Below are 27,525 nucleotides of genomic sequence, written 5' to 3'. Positions count from 1 at the left end.
ACGTTTGATGTTTGATGTGCGTTAAATCAAGCGCGTACGCAACCAATTCACCGTGCACGAATTCAGCTACATCTAACGAGAAACAGGTATTTACCTCTGGTCTAGATCGAGCTAAAACCCGTACCGGGCACGCCTCATTGCACCGTGGAAACAGATGGTTCTAGTACTCGTACACGGTCCCCGTCTATCATGTAATGTCAGCTCAAATTCCAAAACATGCTTTTAGTGAATCACACTCTTTTTTCTTCGCTCAGTCTTACAAAGCTCTCGCACGGTTCAAAGGTGTGCGAGGTCGTCAGAACACAGACGACAACTATTGGTAAGTGAAAGGTGTAGTACATCGGCTGATAACTACCAAGGGGTAAACCAACAAAACAACCCTTTTTTAAGGCAATGGTGAGAAAATGCTTTTATGATATCAATCCCTTGCTGTGCCTGCTGGGTACAGATTTCCAGGTGTATTTCAATCTGTTGGTCGGTTCTTGGTAGCACTACCATTCAGCGACCATTAGCAGTGAGGTATGTTGGGTTTAGCGTTTTCACATGAAAGTAGCAACGTAAATGAACACAAAACGCTACCCGCCACGGAAACCGCGAGCCGTTTATTAATTGAGTTTGGACGTCGTGCATTCTGCTCGGTCGGTTCATCGCCCCGCGACTGAACAAAAATGTCCCTGTGGCCGTAATTACTTCCATTCAATACATTGGGGGAAAAAGCAGCATGCTTCCAATTAGACAATTGGAAACTTTCTACCAAAAAACCACACTCAAAGCGGGGTCGTTTGGCAATTGGGGTTGATGCAGGCGCGAAAGGGTAAACCATGGATATGGAGTCCCAAAGGGGATCGAGCTCCCGCCACTGGCATGGGAAACGAGCTCGAAAATCGATACCGGCAGTGGAAAGCTTTTGCACGTAATCATATCATTCTTGTTTTGGAAAGGATGGCAACCACGTTGTCGGTTGGTGGTTGTTTCACTTACCATGTTTTGTTGCTGTTTTGTCTCTTAGTGGCATTGTACGGTTGTGTGCTTTCTTCGTGTTTCAACTATCCGCTTCATTACTTTTGAAACACAACTCCCTAATTTTCGTGTCGTTTACGGGACTGTAATTTAATCTTGCCCTTTCAGCACAATGGAATGCGTTCTAGCGAAACCGCAAACAATGGTGGCAATTTTTACAAAAGAAAGTAGGCTTTTGCGAGCCCTGAATACACCATGGTATTTGTTTCAATTTAATGGACTAGTTGTTCATGTTAAATCATGTTATAGAAAAATCCACTTTTTTAACTAGATTTTATGACTGCAATAAAATTTCATTCTTCATGACACTTTAAATGAAGGTATCACAGTTGGCTTCAAGTACGGTTTTTTTTTTGGCTTTAGCTTTTCGCAAAGTAGCATTTATCACCTGACCCTTTGGACTCATAAATTATCCAAATTCATGCAAAGCCCTTTTCGTCAGAAAACTACTCTGCAGACATTGCGGAGTTTACCAGAACACATATACATCACCCATTAGTGGTATAGTGCTTTGCGATGTCATAGTGCTATACGGTTGCTTTTCAAAACTCACGGGAGATTTCCTCAAAAAAAAAAAACATCATGAAAGGCACTTGTTTCGTTAAAGCGCCCACGTAGCGTCGCTTTGGAGTTAAGTTAATTAAGTTAATTGATTTTTTTTCTTCAATCTTTTGCATCTTTAATAAGTACCAGCTGGTAGTGTTTTGCCTACGTTCAAAATGGTCTGAAATCACATTAACCAACATATATACCTTTCAATCTCGTATTTCGTTTGCAGACCAATACGTAACATAAAGGATTCAACATAAATAAACAACCCAACCGCACAAAAATCATCACCCAGTGGACCACAACCGTAGGCAACGAATAGCGTTAAGGAATTAGCGATAAGGAAAAGATGTCCCTACAGAATGATACCGATCCGGCGACAAACTCGGGCTACGGTAGCTCAGACGAAACCGCCTCACTGTTGGTGATGGCCGGCACCAACAGTAGCAGCACGACCACTACTTCCGGCTCCAGCATCATATCCACCATCAACAAGCCCAAAATGGCGTCCCACTCCTCGTTCAACGGGCCAACGATGGCGACCAGTGCAATCGCGGGTCCAAGCGGCGGCGTCAACCAAACCGCACTGACCACCGGCACCGGCAACAAACCGATTCTCATCCGTCAAGATCGCACCTCAACCTACCTGGCCAGCCCGCAACTGTCCGCTACGGGACTGGGCGGTTCGGAGGAGAGTGCAACGGGCGAGGACGACCAACACAATGCTCGTTCGGTACCGGATATCGAGCTGCATTGTCGGCTGGAAGCGCCGGCCATCGCTGTATCCGCTTCCTGTCACAGCGATGGCGGAAGCGGTGGTCGCATCGCCGCATCGGACCGTGCCGCCTCAACCGGTTCCGGTACCGGCGGCTACCAGCTGATCCCGTATAACAGATGTCGCGCCTGTCGTAACTGTGATAGACGTGCCTCAACTACGCCGATGTCTTCGCTAAAGCTCACACGCTCCGTTTCGAAGGAAAGCGTCCGGAGCGCATTGCACAGCCGCCTCACCGTGCAGCACTCGACCATCCCGCCCGTGCTCATCACCTCCTCGCCGACGTCTGGTTCACGCATCATCCGTCAAAGCTCGCAGCCCGAAGCAAGCACCCTGTCCTGCTGTGCGAACCAGTGTGCGCATGCCTGCTCCATGCCAAGCTCATCGTTGCGGCAGCTTCGCGAACCCGGCGATGGTATCGCCGGCATAGCGGCCGACTCCATGCGCATCAACGGCGGCATGCGGCAGTTCAAACAGGTAAGCTTTGCTTGCATGCAAGTTGCACGCCGACGATCTCACTTTTTGTCCGCCGAAGCAATGGCGGCCAAACGAAGCCGAATGTGTAAGAAGCGCGACCAAAACACGACCGAGCACGTGTACGATTGCTCAAAAATAAACGACCCCATAATACAGAAATAGAAACGTTCTACCCGCCACACACCAAACAACGGACGATGCCACTGCCGATGGGCTAATTTTCCCATCGTCAGCGAAGGAATCGGCGGGTAGCATATACTCAACAGCATATTTTTACTTATACGCTACGGCATGGGATGTATCTCGACCGGTTCGAATTGTTGCAAAACATTGAAGGCAGCAGTGAAAAAAGGGAATATCATGTTTTAATCATTCTATCGATGCAAATCGTTGCCACGCGTTGGCGAGTGGCAAATAGAGTGACATACCATAATTCAAGGACGCCAATTTGCTCCCAAGCGCACCGTACGACCGTAACAATGGAATACGCACTCGTAGCATAATGATTGATGGTCGGGCCATGTCGGGTCATAGTTTTTTTTTTTTGTTATAACTGCCTCAGCGCTCACATACACCCCATATCCGTTGTGCGAGACTTGCAAATCGAAGCTCAGTATCGATCCAGTGTGTGCCAGTGTGAACATGTGGCTAAGAGTTTGTGCTGTTTATATTTGATTTCCCTGTTTCTCCGTCTGCCTTTAATTCGATGACATGTTTTTGCTCGTTATCCCAAATCACTTCATGTGACGGACGGGATGACCGCGCAGGTTCGATTTGTTTTCACTTTGAGAACGTTGGTAACGAGTTGATTAGCTCGTTTCTGGTGTTGTTGTACCATCTAACGGTCGAATTGTTTCCACATCTCGGAAAATGTTTTTACATTGTTGTTTGTTTTTTGCTTTCTAAATTTAAATTATCCACTCGGAGTAGGGATGAGCGATATAGTTAATTTATCGCATTTTCGTCGATGCTTTGTTTCTAAATTTTATTCCATCTGGTCGATTTGGTCGAACGCATTAGACAACTGGTGTGATCAATTAAATCGAACACAACTCCACACCGAAGAGAATAAGTTATTGTTGAACAATAGTGTGTTTTTTGTTGTTTTGTAGGTGATTCGTCAATCGACTGATATTTACCTCTGCCATGCACCGTACCATAAGATAACATGGCAGTCTTATGTTCCTTTTAAAACTACCAATACCAACATTCTTTTTCTTTATCTCTTCAAACATTCATCCATCATTTATATCATCGCCTCCATCGGTATCAATCAAATCGAACTCTTCTACTACTACTTCCACTACTACTTCTACCACTACTACTAATACTACTACTTCTACTGCCACTCTACAACTACTACTTCTGGTACAACTGTCACTAGCTGGTTGCTCGTAAGCGCGAAAAGGATCAGGTGTGTGCATTTCGTGCCATGCTTTCAAAATTTTAGTACTTTCTCACCACGCTAATATTATGGTGCACCCGCCTATGATCGGACGATGTTGATTTGCCAACGATCGTTCTAAAATGCACCGCTGACAGAGGGTACACGCGTGTTCTGTAGCAGTGTACGCGTGTACGAGAGTGAACTAAACCAATAAGCACCAACATTACGATTTTGAAAATATTTGTTTTACATTTATGTTTGTGTTTTCTTTTCAATTTGCCCTTTGCTTGAGTGACAATTGTTGAGATATAACGGGCGTTGTATATAAAATGTGCTGCTCGTTAGGATTTAAGCTAAACTGAGCAAAACCAGTCTTTCACAACCTAGTTGTGTATTTCATGTGCTCAACAATTAGCTTCATTAGATTCTTTATTTCTGAGTAGACTTTAAGTGTTTGTTTGTTGTTTTTTTTTAATTTAATGGAATCTAGTGCGTATTGCTGCTCTATTTTATTTATTTGAGTGCAATGAATGTTCTTTCAATGGTAAGTAATTGCAAATAGAAGCCAAATTAAAAAAGGTTGATCATGCTTATGGATGTGTGATGAATATCATGACATGAATGATCTGAACAGGAGTGCTATTGTGTTTTATTTAGCATTTTTTCATTAGATGCATAGACAATGTCATCTAGCAAACACTTTGTAATTAGAACAGATAAATTAGAAAACGTTCGTAAAAGGACATCTCCACCAATATTTCCTTTCTTTTTTCCATTTTTTTTCTTTTTTCTCTGTTTCTCTCTCTCTCTCTCTCTCTCTCTCTCTCTCTCTCTCTCTCTTTCAATCTTGCTACCTGTCCTTTAAACCGTACCATCGTCTACGACTATGCTTGTGCTTGTAACAAATCAACATCTTTCAAACGCTAAACTGTGCGAATTCGTAACCGGGTTTTCAAACGCAATATTTATATGCTACTGACCAACTACACGCGGATTAACGTACTACTGTTGTCGCTTCTCTACCTTGCCTGATTCGTCGCGATGGACGACTGCCCTGCTAACTCGGTGACACTCACGATCGAATTCCTGTTTTAAAACGAACTGCATATAACTTCGCACAACTTCACACCAACACTGCAACCCGAAACTTCGAAAGGGTGTGCTACTCTGCCCACAGACTCTGTCGCAAAGCCGGCGTTCCCGCTTGAGGCGTGCCTTCACGGAGGCCACGAACGAGATGACTTACGCTAGAACGGTATAGTTGGTTTATTTTTACCTTAGAGCTTGCTTGAACTTTCCCCCATTAAGATAGCCACCAGGCGATCCCAGCCTCAGCTCTATTTATGTGCATCTTTTGACCAAGTATCTCGTTTGTAGGTTGATAGTGACAAATTCATAGAGTATGGCACGTCATTAGATTGGTAGTGAATGATTTCTTGACGGATACCGATGCTAGTGCTAGCTCGCGGTATCCATCAGATCGCTTACCTTTGATCCTTCGGTAGCTTAGCTGCTAGTTAGTTTAAATGTTCAACTAGTAGCGTATATTGTTATTATTTTCATTTCAATAATCGGTAGATATCGCAAAGCCATAATCCAGTACAACACTGAATAAGACCAACTATGGTCGCAGCCAACTTTTAGGATTATAGAAAATATGCATATTTTTTTAAGTTTCGTTATCCTCTTATGGCACGGTCAGATTAATTTGTAATACGCATTGCACCTTCTGGAGTAGTGTATAGCAATATCTCTAAAAGACAAGCATGTCAGTGCCGCAAAGATACCCACTGCAAGCTTATGTAATTATGTTAGATTTATTAAGTTTGCTGTTCACGCAAGCCGTTGTAGTGTATTGTACGTAGTCATTTCAGCTGAAGCCATATAAATACTCGAAAAAGCATGCTTGTGGCACCTTCTTCGCAAAAGTAACGTTATATTAATTTTTTCAATCTATAAACAATAACAATTTGATGCTAGAAATACGGTCCGACCCTTCTTCCGCTTATAAAAAAAAAAACAATTAGATACCATATTTTAGTACAGAAACTAAATAAGTCATGAAACTCATCAATTCGATTTCCTTTATACTACTCCTTTATACCTTATAATTAATTTAATCTACAAATATTACAAAACTAATATCATATAATTTACGACACGATTACCATTTACTTGAATTAAAATTAGCCGAATTTACATGGTGCAATTATTTTCCAATGTATTTGAAAATGTTGAAGGAACCCTTCGTGCTGTTCTTTAACAAAGGTTGAAATCTATTACAGTTTATATGTTACCAATTTATTTAAATATATATTGTGCTGTTATATACATGACTACATGTAAGCTATAATCTAAAAAGCTTACACGCTTGATTTAGATGTTTATACATTGATTTCGCAACTCTAAACTCAATACGGGTCGAACTGTTGAAATTCAAAATCGAACTATAATTATTTCCCCTCTGAGAGCTTCGGTTAAACGACGCTGTGAAACATGTTGACCTTCAGCGTCAGTCACAGCAACCTACACTCTGATCAAGTTTGGTGAATTTGATTAAAAAACTTTGTTTCACAACTATCGCTTGGAGCCAACGGATAAAAAAAAAATCGAAACAAAGTTCAAAATTAATCTACTGATGCAATTTTCAGCTCTTTTATTATCTTTCCACGACCGGCAAGGTTCTTCATCAATCCACGAAACGCGACGAAGAAATAGTATCCTCCGCTGACCCATTGCACTATATCGATACACCGTCACACCACGATTGGCGGATGTATCGAAGCGCATCGATACGCGGTTTCGTTCTTGTACACGTCTCAAACACCTTTTTTAAGTAGCGCAAGATAGCGCCAGCATCAGCAGCAGACAGCAAACAGCGAACGACAAACTTTGTGATCGTGACTAATTTGCAGCGAACGCTATGAGCGCTGACTTTTACTCCTAGCTTCCGGTGCAGAAGAAACAGTGGCTTCGGGCTATCTCCACCACTCTGACGTCTCATTAATTGATGCTTTTGCTGGACTTGTTGTAGAAGGTTTCGAAAAGAAAGAAGAAACTAACAGCACAGTGCAAAAATATGGTTCATCAGTTTTCGAGGCGTGGATTAAAATGGTTCCAAACGTAGCGGTCAAGGTGAAAATGCGGTATAGATATAACCCTATGCGCGCTTAGTAAATCTCCACCATGCTACAGCACGACGACGACAACGTCGTCCATTTTAAACCCAAGCTCATAAATAAAGAAAGAAGTGAAAGGATTTAGAACTTTTTACCGATGCGGTGTACAGTGGAGCTTATGAATTTTAGATTGAAACACGGAGAGTTCAGCCTCGTAAAGGGTCTGTTAAGGGTGTGGGTTACGGCACAAAAGCCGAGAAGCTGAATCTCTGACACACGGTGTCGAATTCAATTTCGCTTCTACGTTTCTGCGTCGCATCTATTCGTCTCTTCCATAAAACCACACACGCCCATCACCAGCGGATGAAATGCTCAATGAGAATTCATGCATAAATCGGTTGTGTGAAAATGCATTTGTAATGGAAAGGAGACTTTGCGAATGCAGCTAAAAAAACTGTTATGCAGATTAAATGCTCTTACCAAATTATCATAAAACAAGGATCAACGATGGCTTAGCATTTTCTTAGCGTTTAAAACTGTCATGATGCAATCCAATTTAAATCCAATCGATACCGTTTGAGTTTAATTCGGTCCTTACAAATTGGATTCAAAGGATTAACGAAATAGTTACAAGACATGTAAAACTGATATACAAAGAGATTTAACATGAACAACGGATCCCAATGATTTATGCAGGATATTAGGTTGCGGTGAAATGTTGAACACATGTGTACCATCTGGTTCAATTAAATTTAATTTAAATACCAAATTAAAAAAATTGCAATACTCCAGTTCAATTCTGCTATATGGCAGATCATGACTGTAATGTATCAGTTAAAAAAATTTGAGGGAAGAAATGTAATGCTTTTCCGGACTAACGACAACGCACTCAAACGATTACCTTGTCCAAAAAAATATTCTCCATTTTCGATCAAAGTACAAAAAAAGGAACAGATCATCTTCACAAAATGCTAAACAAAACTGCCTTTAGCAGCATAATACAATTGTCAACGCAGTTTCTTACGCTATTCCAAATATATTGTTATAGCTTTTCACAACGATAAAGCAGTCAACGTAAGTGCAAATCACGAACCACAATGATACAAGATCCTTCACACCGTCCTTCGATTGGTATTTCTGTTCGAAATCACTTCCTGTGCATGATTAATGATGTTATAGACATTCCTTGCCGAATCACACCGGTCGTGGGTGGCATTTTACCATGTTTGCCTGGCGGTGAATTCGTCACATTCCTCCTCCACCGAAGAATGCGATCTTCGATACATTTCAATCATAAGTTCAAACGGCGGGCGTGCATTACGTGGAAAAACTTATCCACAATGCCCCTGTTTACATTTGTACGCCAAAAGACCTCACTCTCTGCCTTAGTTCCTCTTCCCACGTTCTCCATGTACGCGATTAAAGCTGTGATGTACTTGTGTAGATTTTTTTTCACTTCTTCCATTTGTTACCACTAAGTAGGGCCAATCAAGGACAAATTGTGGATCAGGAATTGGAAATGCCAACGAATACTAACGATATTGGAAATCGATCAACTCATGGCCCTAACCCTAATCTCGGCTGTAAGCTTTCGTGGACATTTGTTTCATAGCTTTTGTTCGAAACAGCTAGTACTGCAAGCGACATGAAGGAATGGATTCTATTGCCATTGATTTTTCCCGAGGATTGTGAAGCAAAATGAGCCTTTTAGTTACGATGTATTGCTGAAACGGTTTCACGTGCTGAACACATGTTTATACTGGTTTCTTAAGAAGAAACAATTGGTGCAAAATTTAAAACAATAGTGATTTTGTTTTATGACGAATGTGCGCGGTTTTATATATTGCAATCACATATATTGCACTATTAGTGTGTAAACAAAATTGAAACTTAGGGTAAACTAATTCTGTAGAATTACCCTTTCCTTACATCTTTATCCGCTGAAAAGGGCCACCAACAACGTGTATGTGATCATGCCCAAGTGCAAAGAACAAAATTCGACTGTTTGAATCACATATTGCGCATTCACAGGCATTGTAAGAAACATATGTAGGCTAAAATTAATACAGTACAACGACACAAAACTACTTTAAACAGAATCGCCATTCACGCGTCCAAAGAAACGTCATTGTATCAACATAGTTTGAACGTCGATTTTTTTATCTTGCTTCTCCCAAGTTCCAATTCCCATTCCGAACACCCCCATACATATGTTGAGGGTACAATGTGTCCAACCAGCACCAGCACGCAACTTCCATCTGGTGGAAAACTTCCTTCAACCGGCATTATAGCACAGCAGGTCGTCAAACGATGCGGTTCCCTGAATGGCGCCAAGTGAGTCCTACACAGCTGTCGATGTAAATATTTGCAGAATTTATTATTCTACGTCACATGCTCCCTGGCTTTCGACCGCCTTCTGTTACACCGATCAGTTTGAATAACAAAAAGTGAAAGTAAAAACCTCCACCAAACCCTGCGCTTGAACGGATGACTTTATCTCAGTTTTATTGCTGTAGTGGAATTGATTAGCTCGGTAGCTGATTAAGGATTCGTTTCTACGTTTTGAGATACAAGCCATCCAAACATGCGCACTAGCACGCAAATGCCAGATATTTTGGAGGAACTAACTTTGCTGAAGATCGGTTGCGTGATACGCTTATACTTCCATTTATGTGCGGCATGTGCAACCTGAACAAGTTTGAACACAAGGGGTGTATCAAAAATTTACCGAAAAACTCAAACCATACATGACCTTGCGTGACGCCTTCCGCACGGACTGTAAGGCAATCGAAAAGAAGTCCAGTGGATATGGCATTTTTCATAATTCAACGCACCCTAAACCCGCCCTGCTATACCCACCGGAATAGGCTTGCGGTCCAATCCATCTCCGCTTATGGCGAACAGTCGAACAGAGCCAGGATCGAACAGCTAAAGCAAGCACCGGCTTTCATATGCCGTTCCCCAGGGGTGGTTCACATCAGTCCGCACGATAACAGAGACCCCAAAAAGTACCAAGGACGAACACAACGTGTGCCTTTAACACCGTAAAGGGCATCAGTGAAATGGGGCTTGGCAAATAAAATATTTAGTTTTGCACGTAATCCACTTACCATTAATGGAACACTTGGGTCACCTGTGACCGCTTCGGAATCGGTGCTGGTACGGTTACATTTCTAATTAACCTTTTATTTCGGTAGGACCGCAACATTTCATAATCTGCGAGACCGCGTAAGCAAACCATGTTCAAACCATACATAATGCATTCGAAAACAAATCCAAATAACCGCTGCTCGAATAACCATTTATCCCTTGCAGCTCGATTTGAGCGGTACTCGAATTATGGAATCGTAAATATCTCTTCCTTTGACAGTAAGATACCACCTGTCGCCTGCTCGTGCCAACGATTCCACGCATTTTCCGTATGTTTTCCTTCTGCGGACGGTTAAACTCACACAGCTGAGTATGTACATTGATACATCTACTAATGCACATTCGCTGTTGGTGTGCAGCACGAGCGCCTAGCGATGCCAAAATATGTATGTATTTACTCAGAGCATGTCAACGTTAAATTTCCTCCGCTCTTACTAGGATGTGTGATATTTTGACTCCGATCATGTGCGCCTTTACCGTTCACAATCAACACTGGGAAAGGAGCCGGTGAGAGATGAGATTGTTGCTACGGTGAACCATTTGTAAACTGTTATCAGACATGTGATGGCGCAGTGTAAAGAACATTTTGAGCAAATTTAGTTATGTACCCGGTAATTCCTTTCTTGTAAAATATGAAAACCTATAGAAATTCAACAATTTACTAAAGAATATGCGATTTAATTTGATACCAAAAATCAACGAATGGTGAGCAAAACCTCCGTATTTACTTACACATCAACATTCACGCATCAGATTGTCTCTCGTAGAGCTAAGAGTTCTCTATCTCTTTCCTTTATCCCTTTATCCTTGTCTTACTTAGAGCCGATTTTCCACACTCTCAGAGTACGAATTTTCCGGCTTTGTTGTGGAAACAGCAAGCATTGAAATTTTCTCTCCACGAGCTGGACAATGCTGCAAAGAGCAGAAGCGACCTATCGTTTCCTTGATGGGATTACTGACCATGAAAGAGAGCGAGTTTCAAGGCGGTTGGTGAGCGTGGACTTGCCACTTTTACTTACTACGCTCATTCATGGATACATTAGTCTGTCTTTAGCGTTCGGTGAGCTTCGGTGTCGGACCGCTCGTGCACGTCGTTTGCGGATTTTGTAATAAAACTGAGCAGTTTGTAGTATAACTGCATCAGAATTAGACAGTACGTGTCAACGAAAAGGTGCTTAATTATCCCAACGAATATAATACACATAAAAAGGGCTGTGCTTTGAAAGAGAAGAGGAAAAACCTTCACAATTTTCACAAAGGAAACACTTTGAACGCAACACCAAAGCTGGTGTCGTGTGGTCTTTCCAACAATTCCTCAGACTTGGTTTCGCTCTTATCAGTTTTCTCCTATCACTACCAACAAATACCGTGCGGTGCTTCTCTGTGTGGTTGTCCGTGTGTTGGTGTTTGCGTGTATGCGAGAGTAAGGAGAAAATGCAGCATCACAAACGGTGCCATTATCATCACCGTCCGCAGTATCACCAGCGGTCCATGGAACAAAAATAGTGGCCAACTCCTCCTGTTACAGCGAAGACTTCCCGGTAGACGAATCTAGGTAGTGGAGCCGTTCTAACGTGCAAAGCATATATGTTTACAATAGTTCTCATTTCATTTGAACATAACTCGTTGGATCCACTGCTGGAAAGTTGATCACTGTTCGAAGACGGATGATGTGAGCGAAATTTCCTTTCCCGTACTTCACGACGCGTGCACGGAGAATGTGTCTGTGTGTATTGGAGAAATTGTGGCAAGCGAGAGCGTGAGGTAGTCCCGTCGCGAAAATTACAAAAAACTAACCCGCCCAACCCAACAATATGCTGCTACTGCCATTGTCCAGATACACAGACCATACGAGACCACTGTTCGCATTGCCGTCCGTAAGCCAACACAGTAGGCAATTGTTCTAGAAATAGTGTAATGGTTTTATAGTCCAACGATTGCGTGGTGTACAGATAGTAGTGGTTTTACCGTTACAAATGTTTCTCAGTGTGAACAGAACGCAGCAATTTCGTGTAGCCCCTCTCAATGTCTTAATCGGCATGTTCCATCGAGCATAACGATGACAACAATTCGTTGCATGATAGCAACTGTGAAACTCAATGATTACAAGAACCTTTGTCTGCTTCCATAAGGTACAAGTGTTGCAGGCCTTCCTAACAGCTAAATGTGTCTGTAACCTCGATAAAATTACTCGTATCTGTAGCTCTCGTTTTAATTTGTTTTCAGCTAAAGGAAACAATAGCCAATTGCCCTCAAGTGGGTGAGTGTTGTGCGCGTAGTGTCTGTTTATTACATTGTGTATAAATTTGGAAAGGTTCGTACTGCGACCTTACCCTACAGTGGAGTGTGAATATTCACCTACCGAGAAGCACATTGGGTTATTGCCCACTGTCTTCAGTAAAGATCTCCAGCGAAAAACCAACACTAATCGAAATTGTTCATCGTCAATACTTGGCGACGCTGGTTGAGAGTTTACTACTGCTTATCGGAGCGTACATAACCGAACCACTGCCGGAAGGTGCTAGCATTCCCTGGGAAGGTGCTAGCAAGTTTTCGAGTGTTTGCCTGGCCATAACAAAAGCCCGAGCGTATAAGAGAAATTCCGACGGCTTATTTTTATGGCTTAAGTGCAAGCAATGCCAAATCGTATCACCTTCCTCACTACGATCTGAACGATAGCAAGCAAGGATTTTGATTTGCTGGAGCGGTACCACCAGCGAGTCTTTTTCGGTTTTACTACCCCTATGCTAGTCCCGAGACTTGGGTTGAGTGTCATTATTTTTTACTTTTCATTCGACAAAGCGCCACCCTTGAGGTGTGCCGCTGAATCGGGAACCAGCGGAAAACAACATATTCCATACAAATGTTAGAATATTTACAATACGGCACCATTACAGGAGTTCGCTGCAACCTATAGCGCTGAGTCCGGTTGGTTTGCGTGCTAAGAACACAACGCCAACGAGTGGTGCGATAGTAAACAATGGCGAAGCTAGGGAAATAAATAATGCCCTGCAAGGTGCGTGAGTGAAAGTGAAAGTGTCATTTTATTTCTGCTCCTACCGTACCGTACCGTGCTGTGCCGTGTATCTAGTGGTCGGGCAGTGTATGTGTGTGTATTTGTGTGTGTGTATGTGTGCTACGAAAAATCGTTTCAATTTTCTCCAGTAGATAAAAGAAACATCTGAAGAAGCAGAAACGTCTTTTTGGCATTCACTACGCGCTAAGAACGGCCGACGTTCCCATCACGTTGTCCCTCATTGTGCTCCGACTACGGCATGAGTATCGAAAGTGTTCCTAAAAGATTGAATAGTGTGTGGAATTTATGATAATTACTCTGGTAATTTTCACACTCATTTTTTCTTTTCTACGTAGACTAGTACAAGTGTGTTGTAGTTTGCATATCGTTTATCTTTCTAACACTGCTTGGTAGCTCGTTTATGTTGTATTTCTGTCGAAACGACCTCCGACAACTATGTTTTACTTTTTTGTATTTGGTATTCCAAATCTCTCCATATTCATTGTACACGTTCAGTACTGACGTATGAGTTAATCTATTGAAATAATTTTTCTATTTCATTTTTGCGGAAGCAAAAGTAATAGTATATTCAAAACCAATGTCATAAATAATATAAATTTCAAAAACCACCGGGCGTCTCCATCGCCATATGCTATTCGTATAGTTTTCGGAGGATTCTTTCATGTATATAAATATAAAACTCTCTACCCTGTATTCTTCATTGATCACCATCTCATACTCCCTTGTGCTCTGGTAATGCGATGTATACTAACTTTTAAGAACTAACTATCGTTCGATTGTCAACGGTATATAAACCTACCTGCTGCAAGCACATCTTGCATAACTTTTACATCGTTGTGTGGAATCTTTTCAAAAGCATTTCAAACTGCTGCACTTCCCGTACGGTTTCGAAACAACAAATGAAAATAGTGTGGCCCCTCCCCTAGGACATTACGCACACGAATGACATTTCCCTTTACGCTAATCACGTCCGTCACGATATGCATTTTGCGATGGATTATTGATGGCCTTCAATCATATCCGATTGTGGCGCACTCGTTGCACGGGGTCGTAACAATGCGGGACACACTACTCGGACCACCAGTCGAATGGAACGATTCAAACAAATGCAAGACCATTAAAGATTCTTCTGCCATCCCGACGGATCCCGACGGACTGTCGCCCACCGCACAAAACCACCATTCTTGCAGCCCGTTATTATTTGTGAACCATACAACGTGCACCGATCCATCACTGATTTACTTACGAATTGAAATCTGATACGGAACGTCCATTTGTTCTCATTTGTGTGCGCTCGCTTTGGTGTCCCGGAGTCGTTGTTGTTAAATATTCATTGTGCCTCAAGGCAAGATTGATGGATTCTGGGTGTGCTGGCTGGCTGTCTTAGTTGCTACGTAACGTTTTGCAAAGAAACCTATCGATATTTATATATTTCTCCTAACATCCGTTTGGTTGTGACTTTTCCAATAAATGCTTTACCTTCACAATGTGCTGCGTTGTGCTATTATCAAATGTCCTGCCATAATTGAAGTCACAGTAATTGAAACTATAATTGGTACAAACGCCAAATGCCTCTAGTTCGGATGAAATTCCGAACGGACCACTTGGTTTATTATTACTTCCATTAAATATCAAAACAAACTCATTAAGAGGTTCTATGACTTTGTAATTAATTTAAACTCCATAGTCAACCTCCTTCCACCGACACTGCGCTTGTGTTCGCTCCTTTAGGACGCCACTGTGAACGATGTAGACGCTTCTTCATTAAATCGACAGCAGAACAAGACAGCGTGTGACAGCAAAAGGTGTTTCCGCACCGCACATACACATTGTTCAATAAGGAGAAACAAGTTCTAATGGCTTGTATCTGAAGCGTTAATCGATGATGTTTACCGTGAAGCTCCCTAGCCAGTAGCGTTCGCGCGGGTTAGAATTTGTCTTCAATGTATACCCGCGTCGTGATTCACTGACCCAAAGGCTACCGCAACTGTATGCCACAATTGTCTCTAATGGGCTCACACGTTTTCCCGCGAAAGCCAAAGCTGTCCTGCCGGTTTCATCTATACCACAACATCCAGCAAGTCTGTCTTGCCTGAAACGCACTCTTCATGTCGCTTCGCTAAAAATAACCCTTTATTAGTGACGGACCACGTCCAGGGGTTGGCGAAAGCAACAACCATGCCGCGAAAATACCGGTCGGTCTCATCCTAAATATACACTTTTGCGATCCAACAAGTCTAAGAATGGGTTTCACTGACTTTACAGCCCTGATACACTTGTTTTATAGTCGGCTTCACGTCGTTCTACGGCATGTCATAGCTATGACGACAGCAACCAGCTTTCCCACCTTGGATAAAAGGGCCGCGCACCCACTTCCGGAGCAGTCTCGTGCGCTAGCATTATTTTACTAATGGCTACACTATTTCGCTGACCATCGCCAGCACAACGACCCCTATTTGATCTGGTCACTGGCGCATCACCGCAAGATGGTATCGCTATTCTTGGGCCGGGTCCGCTAAACGTCCGGGGGCCTCAAACTACTTGAAGAAGTGAGATGCGCGGATCGCAATCAACGGGTTTTTTTTGTGAAATCTGGGTGACGTGCGGGAATGCTCCCATACATCTCACACAACATCCACAAACACACATTCGCCAACAGATACGTTTCAAGCACAAAAAAGTTTAAAAATAACCTCCAGCATCAGCAGCAGCAATTCCGCTCTTTTAATTACTCACTTCTAATCGTAGCTAATCGCGAACTCATCCCCATCCCATCGTGTGCAGTTTCCATCGTCGTAAAGTTTGTGTGCTCGTGGTCGTGGTCGTGATACACAGAGGCGAAGAAAACGCACCTTAAATCTACGCACCAAACATCGGGAACAAAAGCGATACGCGTTTTTCCCCGTTCGAACAGGTGAGCCGTATGGTTTCTCACATTGTGCGCAAACCGAACCGGGTTAGTGGATAGATTCTTCTTACACCTGCCCGTAGCGAAATTGGAAAACCCACAGTCGGCCATACCGTGCTTCACAGTTGGGGTTGTTCGTCGGGAAAAAAAACCTCAAATTGTGATGAACATGCCATCCAACGACACGACATGTAATGACTAGTTGCTGTCTCGCTGTTACCAAACTCATCAATTTGCAAATACTATGATCGAAAAACATTTAAACATCGCTCGAATAAGGAAGTAAACGGTAAACGAGCGAAACTATACGGAGTGTGGCAAAAAGTGCATTTCCTCTGTTTTCCCAGCGATCGTTAAACGTTTTGCAAATGAACACTACCACCCGGACGAGGCGATCGATTGCAAGCGAGAGATAAATGTCTTGACGTTGTCACATCTGCCGCACCCCATAACACAAGGTGATTACAGAACATTTCTTCTTGTTGGATTTACTGTTCTCGTTTTGCTAGCATTGTTGCTGGAATCGCTTTTTTGACATGTTCCTTGGTTTATTTCCTTTGTTCGAATCGCTTCATTGTGTGGGCAATTTCCCGCGTGGCGTGTGATGACAAATTTAACTATGATTTAAATTGTTTCATATTTCTTCCAACTACCCTGTTGCTTTGATTATCCCAGTTTTCTGGCCAATTGTTCATCCTTATTATCAGTCCGCTTTCCATTAAAATTTGGACGACGCTTCCGCAATTGGATTATGTTACTTCACTTTACGTGACATTTCAGTTTACTGAATGCCGTTTAATTTACATTCTTTATGGTTACAACAAGCTATTCCTTAGTGTTACTTTCTGCATGATCTCGTTATTTTTGGGGCGAGTAAAACAAAAAATCGCTTTTTTCCGCACTTTTCCTTTTTTCCCGAGCTTAGTGCATGGATTTATCGTTTTAACCCATCACATAATCCCCGAGACCGAACGCTACATCCATCAACCGGCAGCGGGGGAGACACTCATGCTGTCTACTAAATGTGTAATGCTTCAGAAAGCGTAAAGAGCTTTTGAGCGGAGACATGCAGCACCACTCTACGTTGCAGTGATTATTAAATAAATAAGAGTCACGAAGAGCAAGCACCAACGAGGTGTGGACATTGAAAATTCTTCCTTATGCTCTATAGTGCCAGCCGGTGCAAACAAGAATGAGGTGCATAAATACTGTCGAGCTTTTGCCAAACGAAATTCGCTCAGTTCGTTCGCTGTTCCTTCGGTGCCACGTACAGAAGGAGCAGTATCGCACGGGAAGCCATTTCGGTTTCAAACGCCTTGGTAGAACACAGCTGAGATTGGGTAACACCTTCGTGCAACTAAAAACACTGCAAAGCACGATTCATCCGCAACGGTGCGATGCACTTGTATTGCTTCCTGTGTCCAGCTTTTCATCTTTTTGTTGGATTGAAAAACTGTGCGCATAAGATACTGAAACTAGTTTATGTTTGAAGTATTAGTATTAGTATCAAGTTATTTCTTATATATGTATAATTTCTGAATAAACACGAAATATTTATTAGAATACTTTCATTTTTAGGTGATTTAGACAACTTCAAAACAATAACGCATGAAAGTAACATGTTTTATTTCTAAGCCTTACTAACTACTAATCACGCTTACAAAACAACCGAAATGAACAGGCCGAAGAAAATAAACCCGATACAAAATACGCACGTAGAATCGTAAAATCGTGCCAACTTGGTCCTTTTACATAATCGAAACTTAATGAAAAACAAGTCACCACCCAACGGTGTATATTTTATGGTCTCACCAGGATCAAAGCCTACCGCTTACCTCTTTTACATCTGACTGGTGCCGAATTCCTGCACCGGTTGTGTATTCCGTTCAGCGTTCCCAAGGTTTCTCGAAATCGAAATCGATCAGCAGGCCGGAAGGTGGAAGGTGATTTATTTCAACAGCTGCCACTGAAAATGTTGTCCTGAAAATAGACCGACTGTATACCACTGTTTCACTATGGCATACGCATAAGAAAAGGGGAAATAATTAGTGCGCTCTAGCACTTACATCTAATTAATCCACTTTTTACTTAAGTAATCGTCGATTAAGAAATTTCTAATGAAGCTATTGACTGACGAAGCAGTCATTAAAAAAGAAGAAAACGTTCGTAGGCTACCAAGCACACCTAAAATACTTTGAATAACCACAGTTAGTATATTATGTGCTTTTGGTAACCTCGAACTTCTGTGTCGATAATCGCGACCTTTATATCTCAATCGTATGGTAATTAAACAGATTTTCTCTCCTTCTCTCTCTCTCTCTCTCTCTCTCTCTCTCTCTCTCTCTCTCCCTCGTGAGTCTTCCTGCAACGATAACTGATGCTGTTATAGATTTGAAGCACTCATTCTTTCCTGATTTTTAAACGCCACCTACGGTTGAAACTCTTGGACTCTATTTTACATTTTTCGGTTCGTTTACTGTCCCGAACCTGTCTCTAAATTATTACTCGTACGATACCCTCGCGGAATGGTAAAAAAGAAATATCCATTTTCCCTGGTCCGTGGAACACAATTAGTGATGCGTGTAAGGACAGCAATACCGGACCCATTGACTAGGCGACTTAACGCGGGTAGAAGCGCTTGGAAAAATGGTGTATCGAAGATTTTCCACCTCGAACCGAACATCTTTCCAACCCGGCACAGAGATTATTTTACCATTTGAATTTCACGCAATGGAAAGGTTAAACGAGTGCTCGCAATTCACAACAAAAAAGGCTGCAATGCGAAGCTTGTACGTAGAGGAACAGAGTACGCGAGTCGACGCGTGGTTTTGCACCAGTCGGAAAACTTGTCCGACCTATATTGTACAACGCGTTAGCCATATCGTACCAAAACGCAAACCAGAAAATCCGTCTGTTGGCAGTGGTATTAAATTTTATGTTTCATGTGTTTAATGTAAAATTTACGATCAATCAATGGGCCAGATAGTAGAGGCTACTGTTACTTTTTTTACGATACCTTTTTTCTGCCGGTGTTTGTGCGTTTTTCCACCAGCTGTAGCAGGTCACACTTCGAGTTGATTCGCTCGCGGTGGCCAAATAAAAAAAGTCAAACACTCTGTTACCCTTGCCTAAAATTGGCTGACTGATGCAATATAAGTGCTGGGATGATGACATTGCTAAAACTTTTATCAGAAATTTATTAACCGGCACCAATAGGAATCTAAGGCCAGGTTGGCTTTCCAAGCGACGCGATTGCGGTAAACAGTTGCAATTGCGATCATTATTTATGAGCTACAAAAGTGACACGAATGGGATAAAAATGTTGATGTAAGCAATTATCTTGGCTTGCTGTACTTTATTTGCGTACTAAACTTTCCCATTGGTTTCATTTTCCGTTCCGTACACATTTGCAATTAAATTGATGTTCAATCGCCATGGAACCTGGGTTTTGGTGCTGTTAACGTTAAAGTGCATCTGTTACCTCAATTACATCTTAATATGCTGCTCTTCTCTGAAGACTATTTTGAGCCTGCTGCATTGCCCGTTGTTTCGCCCATACACGCTCAGAAAGAGAAATCCTTGAAAATGTGCTGTTTTTTTTTCGCTACTCAATTTACGTGTCTTAGTATATTATTGGAGAAGATCTTTTTCTTAGCACTTGAGTAAAGCGATGCAGCCAAAAATAGACACAACCAGACGAGCATCAAGCGAAACGAAATAGATAGAAAAAAGGGCAGATCTTCGGTGGATCGCACGGATAAACGAACGACCAAACCGTACCAAAACATTTCTTCCACATCAACAATGTTCGATGATCAACGAAAACAGCGATCGAGTCAGTGAAGCGTGGTCCAAAGAAGTGGGAAGCAAAAAAAGCAAACAAATGTCGACATATAAAAAACTCACACTACATTCATGGTAAACATGGTAAACCTTACCACAGGCGAAGGTGGCATCGTTAGGCGCTTTTGCCGTTTTTTGTGACTGGTGCGATGGCGGTGAGTGCGAATGAAGTTTGGGTTGGCTGTTTAATGTTACATCGTTGCATAAGTGATGGGCAGGTCAATTAATTAATAATCACTGCTGCGATGGGTAGCAGCCGCTCCGATATAATGCCATGTATTTAGGCCCATCAAACCCCCGGGGGGAATCATCGACGGCGCTTGCGATCGCGCCTGGAGTAGCGTTGTCGTTGCATAAAAGGATGGCCCCGGTTTTCAGTACCATTCAAAATCTTGAGTGTTCATTAAACGTATCATACCAAACGTTTGTTTTCGACGGTACAACAACTAGTTACAAATTTTAAATAATTGAAACCAATGATTGGCTCATTTTATTTTTATTTGCATACTCTGATAAAACTTGGCTAAACCAAACATCACTCTTGACTGTAATATCGGACTTTTCCTCCGATTAATATGTCATGTCGTATGAATTGTGGAGTGTTTGAACGTTAGTTTTTTTTAAATTGTTTGTGTTTGGTAGCGATTTAATTGGAAAAGTTGGATACATGATATTCATCTTGGTAAAGAAAAACTGAACGCTTCATTCAATATCAACCTGTGATTTCTACCTAAAATTCCTATTTTCAGTTGTTTCATCAAACGACGTTCGTTGGAGCAATTGAACATAGTGCCTTGATTCGAATTCAAATCAATTCAATTCGATTAATTCAAAATTCCACAGCATTTACCGATTAAGAAGAAATCTCTTATAAAATTAAGGAACTATATTCAAATTTATTGAAATATGGTTTGTTCCTAGTTGAGTGTTGGTTAGATTCAATGCGGAGGAATATAGTTCCTCGAGATTTGTAGTGTTTAGCTTCCATCATAGCATAATAATATTACATATTCTTGCGTCTCATATGTTTTATAGGACGTATTGCCTCCAATTTGTTGTGAGTTCTATAATGTTTTCACTTTGTTTGACTTAAGTTTTTATATAACGATAATCTAATTTTAACTAACGATAATCGTCAGAAAGTTGAAGCCGTGACTTTGCTTCCATTTTCAGCGACCAATGTTAGAACGCCAAATTCCTAATTACTGAAAAAAATATTAAATTAATAATTCATCTATTGCAACTCGCAACAACCTTATTGGATTGTTGGTCATTAGAGATGTTTACAAAGAAAACTCAGGAAGTCTGCAGTATAGCAGTACAATTGTATTCAACATTGTTAAGAAAAAACCTATTTCGACGACAGAAAAACTGAATCAACAACTATCCACTATCCATCAATACACAGGAGTAGAGACACTTTGATTATCGCGTACAAGCGAAAGCGATCGTTATCAATCGCATATAGCTATAGACAGTTTAGTTTTCCCCGGTTTATCGCTTCTGCCTTCCGTTCGTTTATAAATGCTCCCAACTGCATACAAAGCGCACTCTATCCTATTTGCATACTTGACCATCAGAATGAATGAGGTGGAAATGATGGCTCCGATACGATGGGCTATCCCGTCTTCATTTACCTTTGAAGAAGCAGATCCATAACGGACCCACAATGAGTTATGCGGTAAAAATGAACCTGCTGTGACGTTTTCTTTGGCGATAAAACTTCACTAGTAGTAGGGAAAGGAAAGAGGTACGCGGAGGTATTAAAAAAAGCTCTAAACTGGCTGAATAATTGAGTGCACCTTACGTAATGTTGGAATCCACGAAAGCGGTTCCTTTCCGACCAGGAAAGGCAGAGATGGTGAAAGTAGAGCTCGACCTAGCATCGATCCGTATCCATCCATCAATGTTTGTAGTTTACTGTTCGTGAAACCTGCCCAAGGATAGTACCGGGGACGCCACTGTTAAGTGTCTTTCGCCATTTTCTATTGATTTTCATCCAATTACGGTCGAGTGGTATCGGTGGCATCGTGAATTAATTAGTGTAGCTCTAGCTGCTGCTCCCAATATAATGGTGCTATTCTTTATCCATAACATCAGCCTGCTTGAGACCTTGGTGGATAGTATGTAGGAAACCGAAGAAAATTGAAGAGCTCACATCAATATTGTGGCAACTCAATCGGCTTCGCTCAATAAGGAAATTAACTTAAAAAATCCTACGAACACTAAAAATTCCGTCTATAATTGTAAAGGAATAAATCAATACGCAGCTACTTTGTAGAATCAAACAAAAATTATAAAACACCTTGCGATGAAAAATTAATTCGCACCACAGCGTGATCATAACGTACCATGAATATTCAACAAATTGAAAAGAATGAATGAGATGAAACGACTGTCAATTTCAGTAGCTCCATTCGCTGAACACATTACCTAACGAGAAACTTTTTTTTAAGCACCAAACAAATTTTTACCGCCATCTGCGTCATCTTTCTAACGCTCTTCGTTAAGTTTTTATTGTAAGAATCTCATTCTCTCGACACCTTAGCTAAAAAAAAAAACTCAAACGCAAAGCCCTGCTTTTGAGCATACCATTTCCGGCCGCAATCATTAATGGCCATCATACAGTAAGAGAATGTGCGACCATTTTATGCACCATTAAGCATAAAATGTGCATACTTTACGTGACTGCCACAGGACAATTGAATTCTTTTGTCGTTCCATACGGCAAAGCTAGTAAGTTCCCGTGCACCCAAGAATGTAGAAAAAAAGTTTTATCCTTCCAATAGTTAGCGGCATGTCTTGAACAGAAATGAAATATAAAAGACGTGTAACAGCGAAAGACTACCGGTCAATTGTGATGAATTGAACACCTACGTGCTACATTACGAATCTGATTCATTTGACAATTGCCTATTTTCTAAAAACCATTGCAACGAAAATATGTAAGAAAAAACATTCCAACTTCAGGGCTTGAAGGAAGTGCTCGGCGAAATACATATTTCACATGTTCCTGCGTTCCGTCCGTCATCAACTTACCACAAATCTTTTCTTCCGGACATCGATGTGCGAACGGCACTAAACGTACCCGTTGACCCACATTGGACGCATTCGCCTCGGACAGCCCGGTTTTCTCTCGATTTAACAAGCTTCCTGACATTCGCACTGTCATTGCAGTTATTCCGCACGGTTGCACGACTAAGTAGCGGTTCACCGACCCGGTACGGTGAACGGCTGTGACATGTGTTATTAGCATATTGCTACCTGTCACGCATCGTACCGAGCGCCAAGCGGGGTGCCAGATTAAGCGCAATCCTGTGTGCCGTGGTCATGTGCGCAACCATGCGAAACAGCAATTGTTGCTATGCGCAAAGGATGCGGACAGTCTGACGCATCCTTGTTTGCCTCCGAAATGCCAGGATACTTGACGAAGACTAATGGCCAATCGTGATGGATTCCAACCTATTCTGCGCGTCGCTCCTGATGCACCCGTCAAAGGAAACCGCTTTCTTATCCGACTCATTCGTCATCGTATTTATGTGTGTCATGGCGTGTATACAGTATTAAAAAGATACATAGAAAATATTATTTTTAGATTCCCACCGACCATGTCCAGGGCACTCTCGTTCGTTCTCTCTTTCTCGTTGCTCCAACATATATTTCGCACAAATTTACAGCAGTGCGTTCCACTGTTCTACCTTTTGTGCAATGCTAGCTTCGTTTGGTTTTGCAAATACTTCTCTCGTGACTGCATTTTGAGTACAGTCGCACTTATTCGTTCCCCCGTCGAAGTACCCGACCAGACAGCTAGACAAGGGAAACGAGCCGAGAACCAGCCGTTGGTTAGCAACTTGCAACAAAAAGCAGGGGAAAAGGGGAAAATAGGCAGCTCCCTTAATTAAAATACTACAACTTTTCACCATTCGTGTGATGTTCTTATGGGCGATGAGCCAGGACGTAGAACACTGGTGCTGCAGAACAATGCCATGAACAGAAGGTAAACACGAACGCGTCCTGATACTATTTACTATGTAACCAGGAACAGACGAGCAGTCGGTGTAATTAGTTTTAGTTTCTACCGGCTAACGATGATCAAATAGCTGCCAAAAAATGAAATTATGACCCAGACGGTACCACATCACGGACGCTTTTTACGATATTCATTCTCGCGAATGTCGGCCCTATCTGTTTATCCGCTGGGGCCAATGCTGGGTGCGTCACATCATTTTAATGGAAACATGCCGACGAGCAGTTTAATTCTACAAGCAAAACACCACGATACACTGTTCTGGTGAGCATAACGTTTAGTGTTGGTTGCTCTTTGGAAAAAAACGAAAAACCAGCGTTTACCGAGTAGCGATTGTGCTTGCACCTGGTAAAGCGATGCTTGGAGTCTTAAAATACCCAATTAAAAGACATTCCAAGCACGCTGCCACTAGTTCACAATTTTAGACTACATCAAATGCCAGCAGGGATGAGAATAATTCTAGATGATGTAAGGATACGTGCAGTGATAATTAAAAAAATCGTTCCTCGTTCCAAACATTCCTCCTTCCCTAAAATTCCTTTAAAATTCCTTTCTTCTAAAAAAAATCCTTTACGTCCCGAGACATCTCATCGCACAATCTAAATTTTAATTATCACATTTCTGTCCACAGACCCATTTCAAAAGAAAATTTAAATTGCGTGCTACCATTTTCGGTTCTTAATAGCTTGTTTTTTAGGATTACATCAATTCAACATTTTTTTTGTTATTTTGTCTTCCTTTGTTTGCATCTACAATATTTCACAATTTTTTTTAATTCCCGTATCAGCAAAACTTTACGCAAACTCCATAGCATAGTTCTTAATAGCAATGGACAAAATCACTTCAATATTGATTTACAAACTGACTGCGGGTTTCCCATCCAACAAGAAAACGAAACCAAAGTGGAGAAATCCTCACCCAATCCCTTGACTGCAGCAAATTGATTTAGTGTCTCCTATGTCTTGGCAAGGGCGCATACATACCAGCAGAACCGTCGCTAACTAGTAAATGTTTTTAGTCACCTTGAAGGGGAAACGATAGGCAGGCGCACTCCAGCACACAGACAGCGTTTTTATGTCTTCTATAGCGCTCCATGATATCATTAGCACATACATTTTATCGATAATTATAGTTTCAAGTGAGAGTTATCAATATGTATGGATCACTTTGTCATATTTTTATTGTTAACGGAAGTTATGTAAAATATTTCACGTTTGATGTACAAACCTGCAATTTGAATACATTTTTCTATAAAAAGATTTTTAATATGAATAATAATATAGTTTTAAAGAAAACAGGGACACATTTGCTCTTTCTCGTGATGTTCATATCATCCAAAAACTCATCATAAAACTTTTTACTTCCACCTTTTTTCTCCAATGTCTCCAACGGACACAACCACTTGGCGATGTCTTGTGTCCATCACAAACATTTTCTCAATTTACTAAGCCTCAATCCCCCACTACGTGACACAATCGCTCAAAACCCGTGAACGAATCCAACCTCTTCCGAAATGGAAAAAGTTTGGAGAAATTAAGTTTTTGAATGAAATTTTTTAACTGCCCAGTTGTTTGTCCCTTTTGCACCGAATCAACCCACATTTTTTCACGCTTACGGTGATAAATTTATGACAATAGTATTTGCTTCGCCCCGTTCGAGCACCACGTTCGTGTGTGCGTGTTTATACGAAGGGACATTTGTGTATTTCCTATCCCAACAATCAAGTTTAGCAGAAGGTCACACTATGGGTGGGTCATAGAGGTGAGAAATATTTATCATTGCGTTTCTGCTGAGGAACACATCGCTTGTCACATATTACAGCGTGCCTACGGGGCCGACTTGGGCCACAATTGTGAGGCTTTGGACGGTTTTAACAAGACGTAAGTTTCCCATTAGCTGCTGGCTGGTTCATAAATCACCCGCCATCCATTTTCGTGCGCTGTCACCAAGCCCGCCACAGTTGACGAAACGACGTTGGAATAAAAACCATCGAACGGCAAACTGTTCCACCCGTAGAACCTGTTCGAAAATTTTCCTTCGCACAAACGTGCAGAATCTTCCTACGTGTTGGTCACATACCCGAGCGATGTATGGCACGTGGGCGACGTCGAATCGTACATCCGCGATGTACGGACATGCCTCTTCGATGTCACACGATACACATCATCATCTTCAATGGATGGTGAGTGTAAAAAGGGTGGTAGGAAAACATAAAAAATAAGGACACCAGCAGATGGCCGATCGCAGACTCCGCTCGGCTGTGGCAACAGATCATTCGTTCACAACATTTTCTTACCGGTCATTGAGCACGACCGACAGGAACGGAATTCGCTTGCTTGCGTTTCTCATCCCATTTGCAACGCTACCGTGTGGCCATGTGTGTGAGCATCGGGCCAGGGATAAGATATTAATAAAACATCTTTATGTTTGATTCTCATTCGCTCACACTGTCGCTCACTCTTTCCCGCTGGATACCACAAATGCGTAAAAGGCATAAGTATAAAGAATTGCTGATTTCGCTCTGCTTTCTACGGTCATCCAAAATGTCATGTGAGCATTTTAGTGGTGGAAAAAGTGGAGCATATTGAGGCGATATACTTTAACCTAGTACACATACGTATCGGGGAATTACGTACCATAAGGATAACAAATGATGTTCTTTGCCGTGCTTTCGCGAGCAGAACAGAATGAGCGAGTAAAACAAAATAAGAACGACCAATGCGTGCTAGGCTGTTTCGCAAGTGCATTCAGCCATAATTCTTCAAAATTACATTTATTTTAGTTCATTTTACACTCGCTGTGTCACAAATACAAATAGATTACGCTCTACCTAAATGAATAGTACAAAAAATAGCACAGCAACATAACGCCTGCAACATATGTCGCATGTTAAATATCCATTTTTCAATCATGATATTAGTTTTACTTCTAGTACTATCAACCTCATTTTATTTTTTTATTCCGTAACTTGTGAGTGAAGCTCGGTTGCGTTCCACTAACGGGAGAATAATAATGACAAAGTATTAATCAAATCAAATCTTAATAGTACTTTAAGTGATAAACAAATTTTAACCAAACTTTGTCAACTTGACGCAAATAGCACAAAAATGTCCCATTTGTTTTGCACGGATTTTGTGCGTCTCACCCAAAACGCCTTACGAATATATCCTCCCGCAGCCTAAGATAACTACTTACCGGTACAGCAAAAACGGAATAACCGATTTTGGAGCAAA

General features: G+C 41.6%; 1 protein-coding gene across 1 annotated transcript in view; it reads left to right on the top strand.

Annotated features, from left to right (window-relative positions):
• The first annotated feature begins 1,918 nt into the window (after window positions 1-1,918).
• LOC128305707 (small conductance calcium-activated potassium channel protein) overlaps window positions 1,919-27,525 on the top strand; it is a 99,497-nt gene continuing 73,890 nt past the window's right edge. The window contains exons 1-3 of the mRNA XM_053043291.1: window positions 1,919-2,821; window positions 4,206-4,235; window positions 5,386-5,463. Of these exons, the coding sequence (XP_052899251.1) occupies window positions 1,919-2,821; window positions 4,206-4,235; window positions 5,386-5,463 (1,011 nt within the window). The remainder of the gene's footprint in view (window positions 2,822-4,205; window positions 4,236-5,385; window positions 5,464-27,525) is intronic.

The sequence above is a fragment of the Anopheles moucheti genome, chromosome 2, assembly GCF_943734755.1.
Source record: "Anopheles moucheti chromosome 2, idAnoMoucSN_F20_07, whole genome shotgun sequence".
NCBI classification, from domain to species: domain Eukaryota; kingdom Metazoa; phylum Arthropoda; class Insecta; order Diptera; family Culicidae; genus Anopheles; species Anopheles moucheti.
Note: the sequence above shows the minus strand (reverse complement) of the source record. Positions and strands in the feature narration are given on the sequence as shown.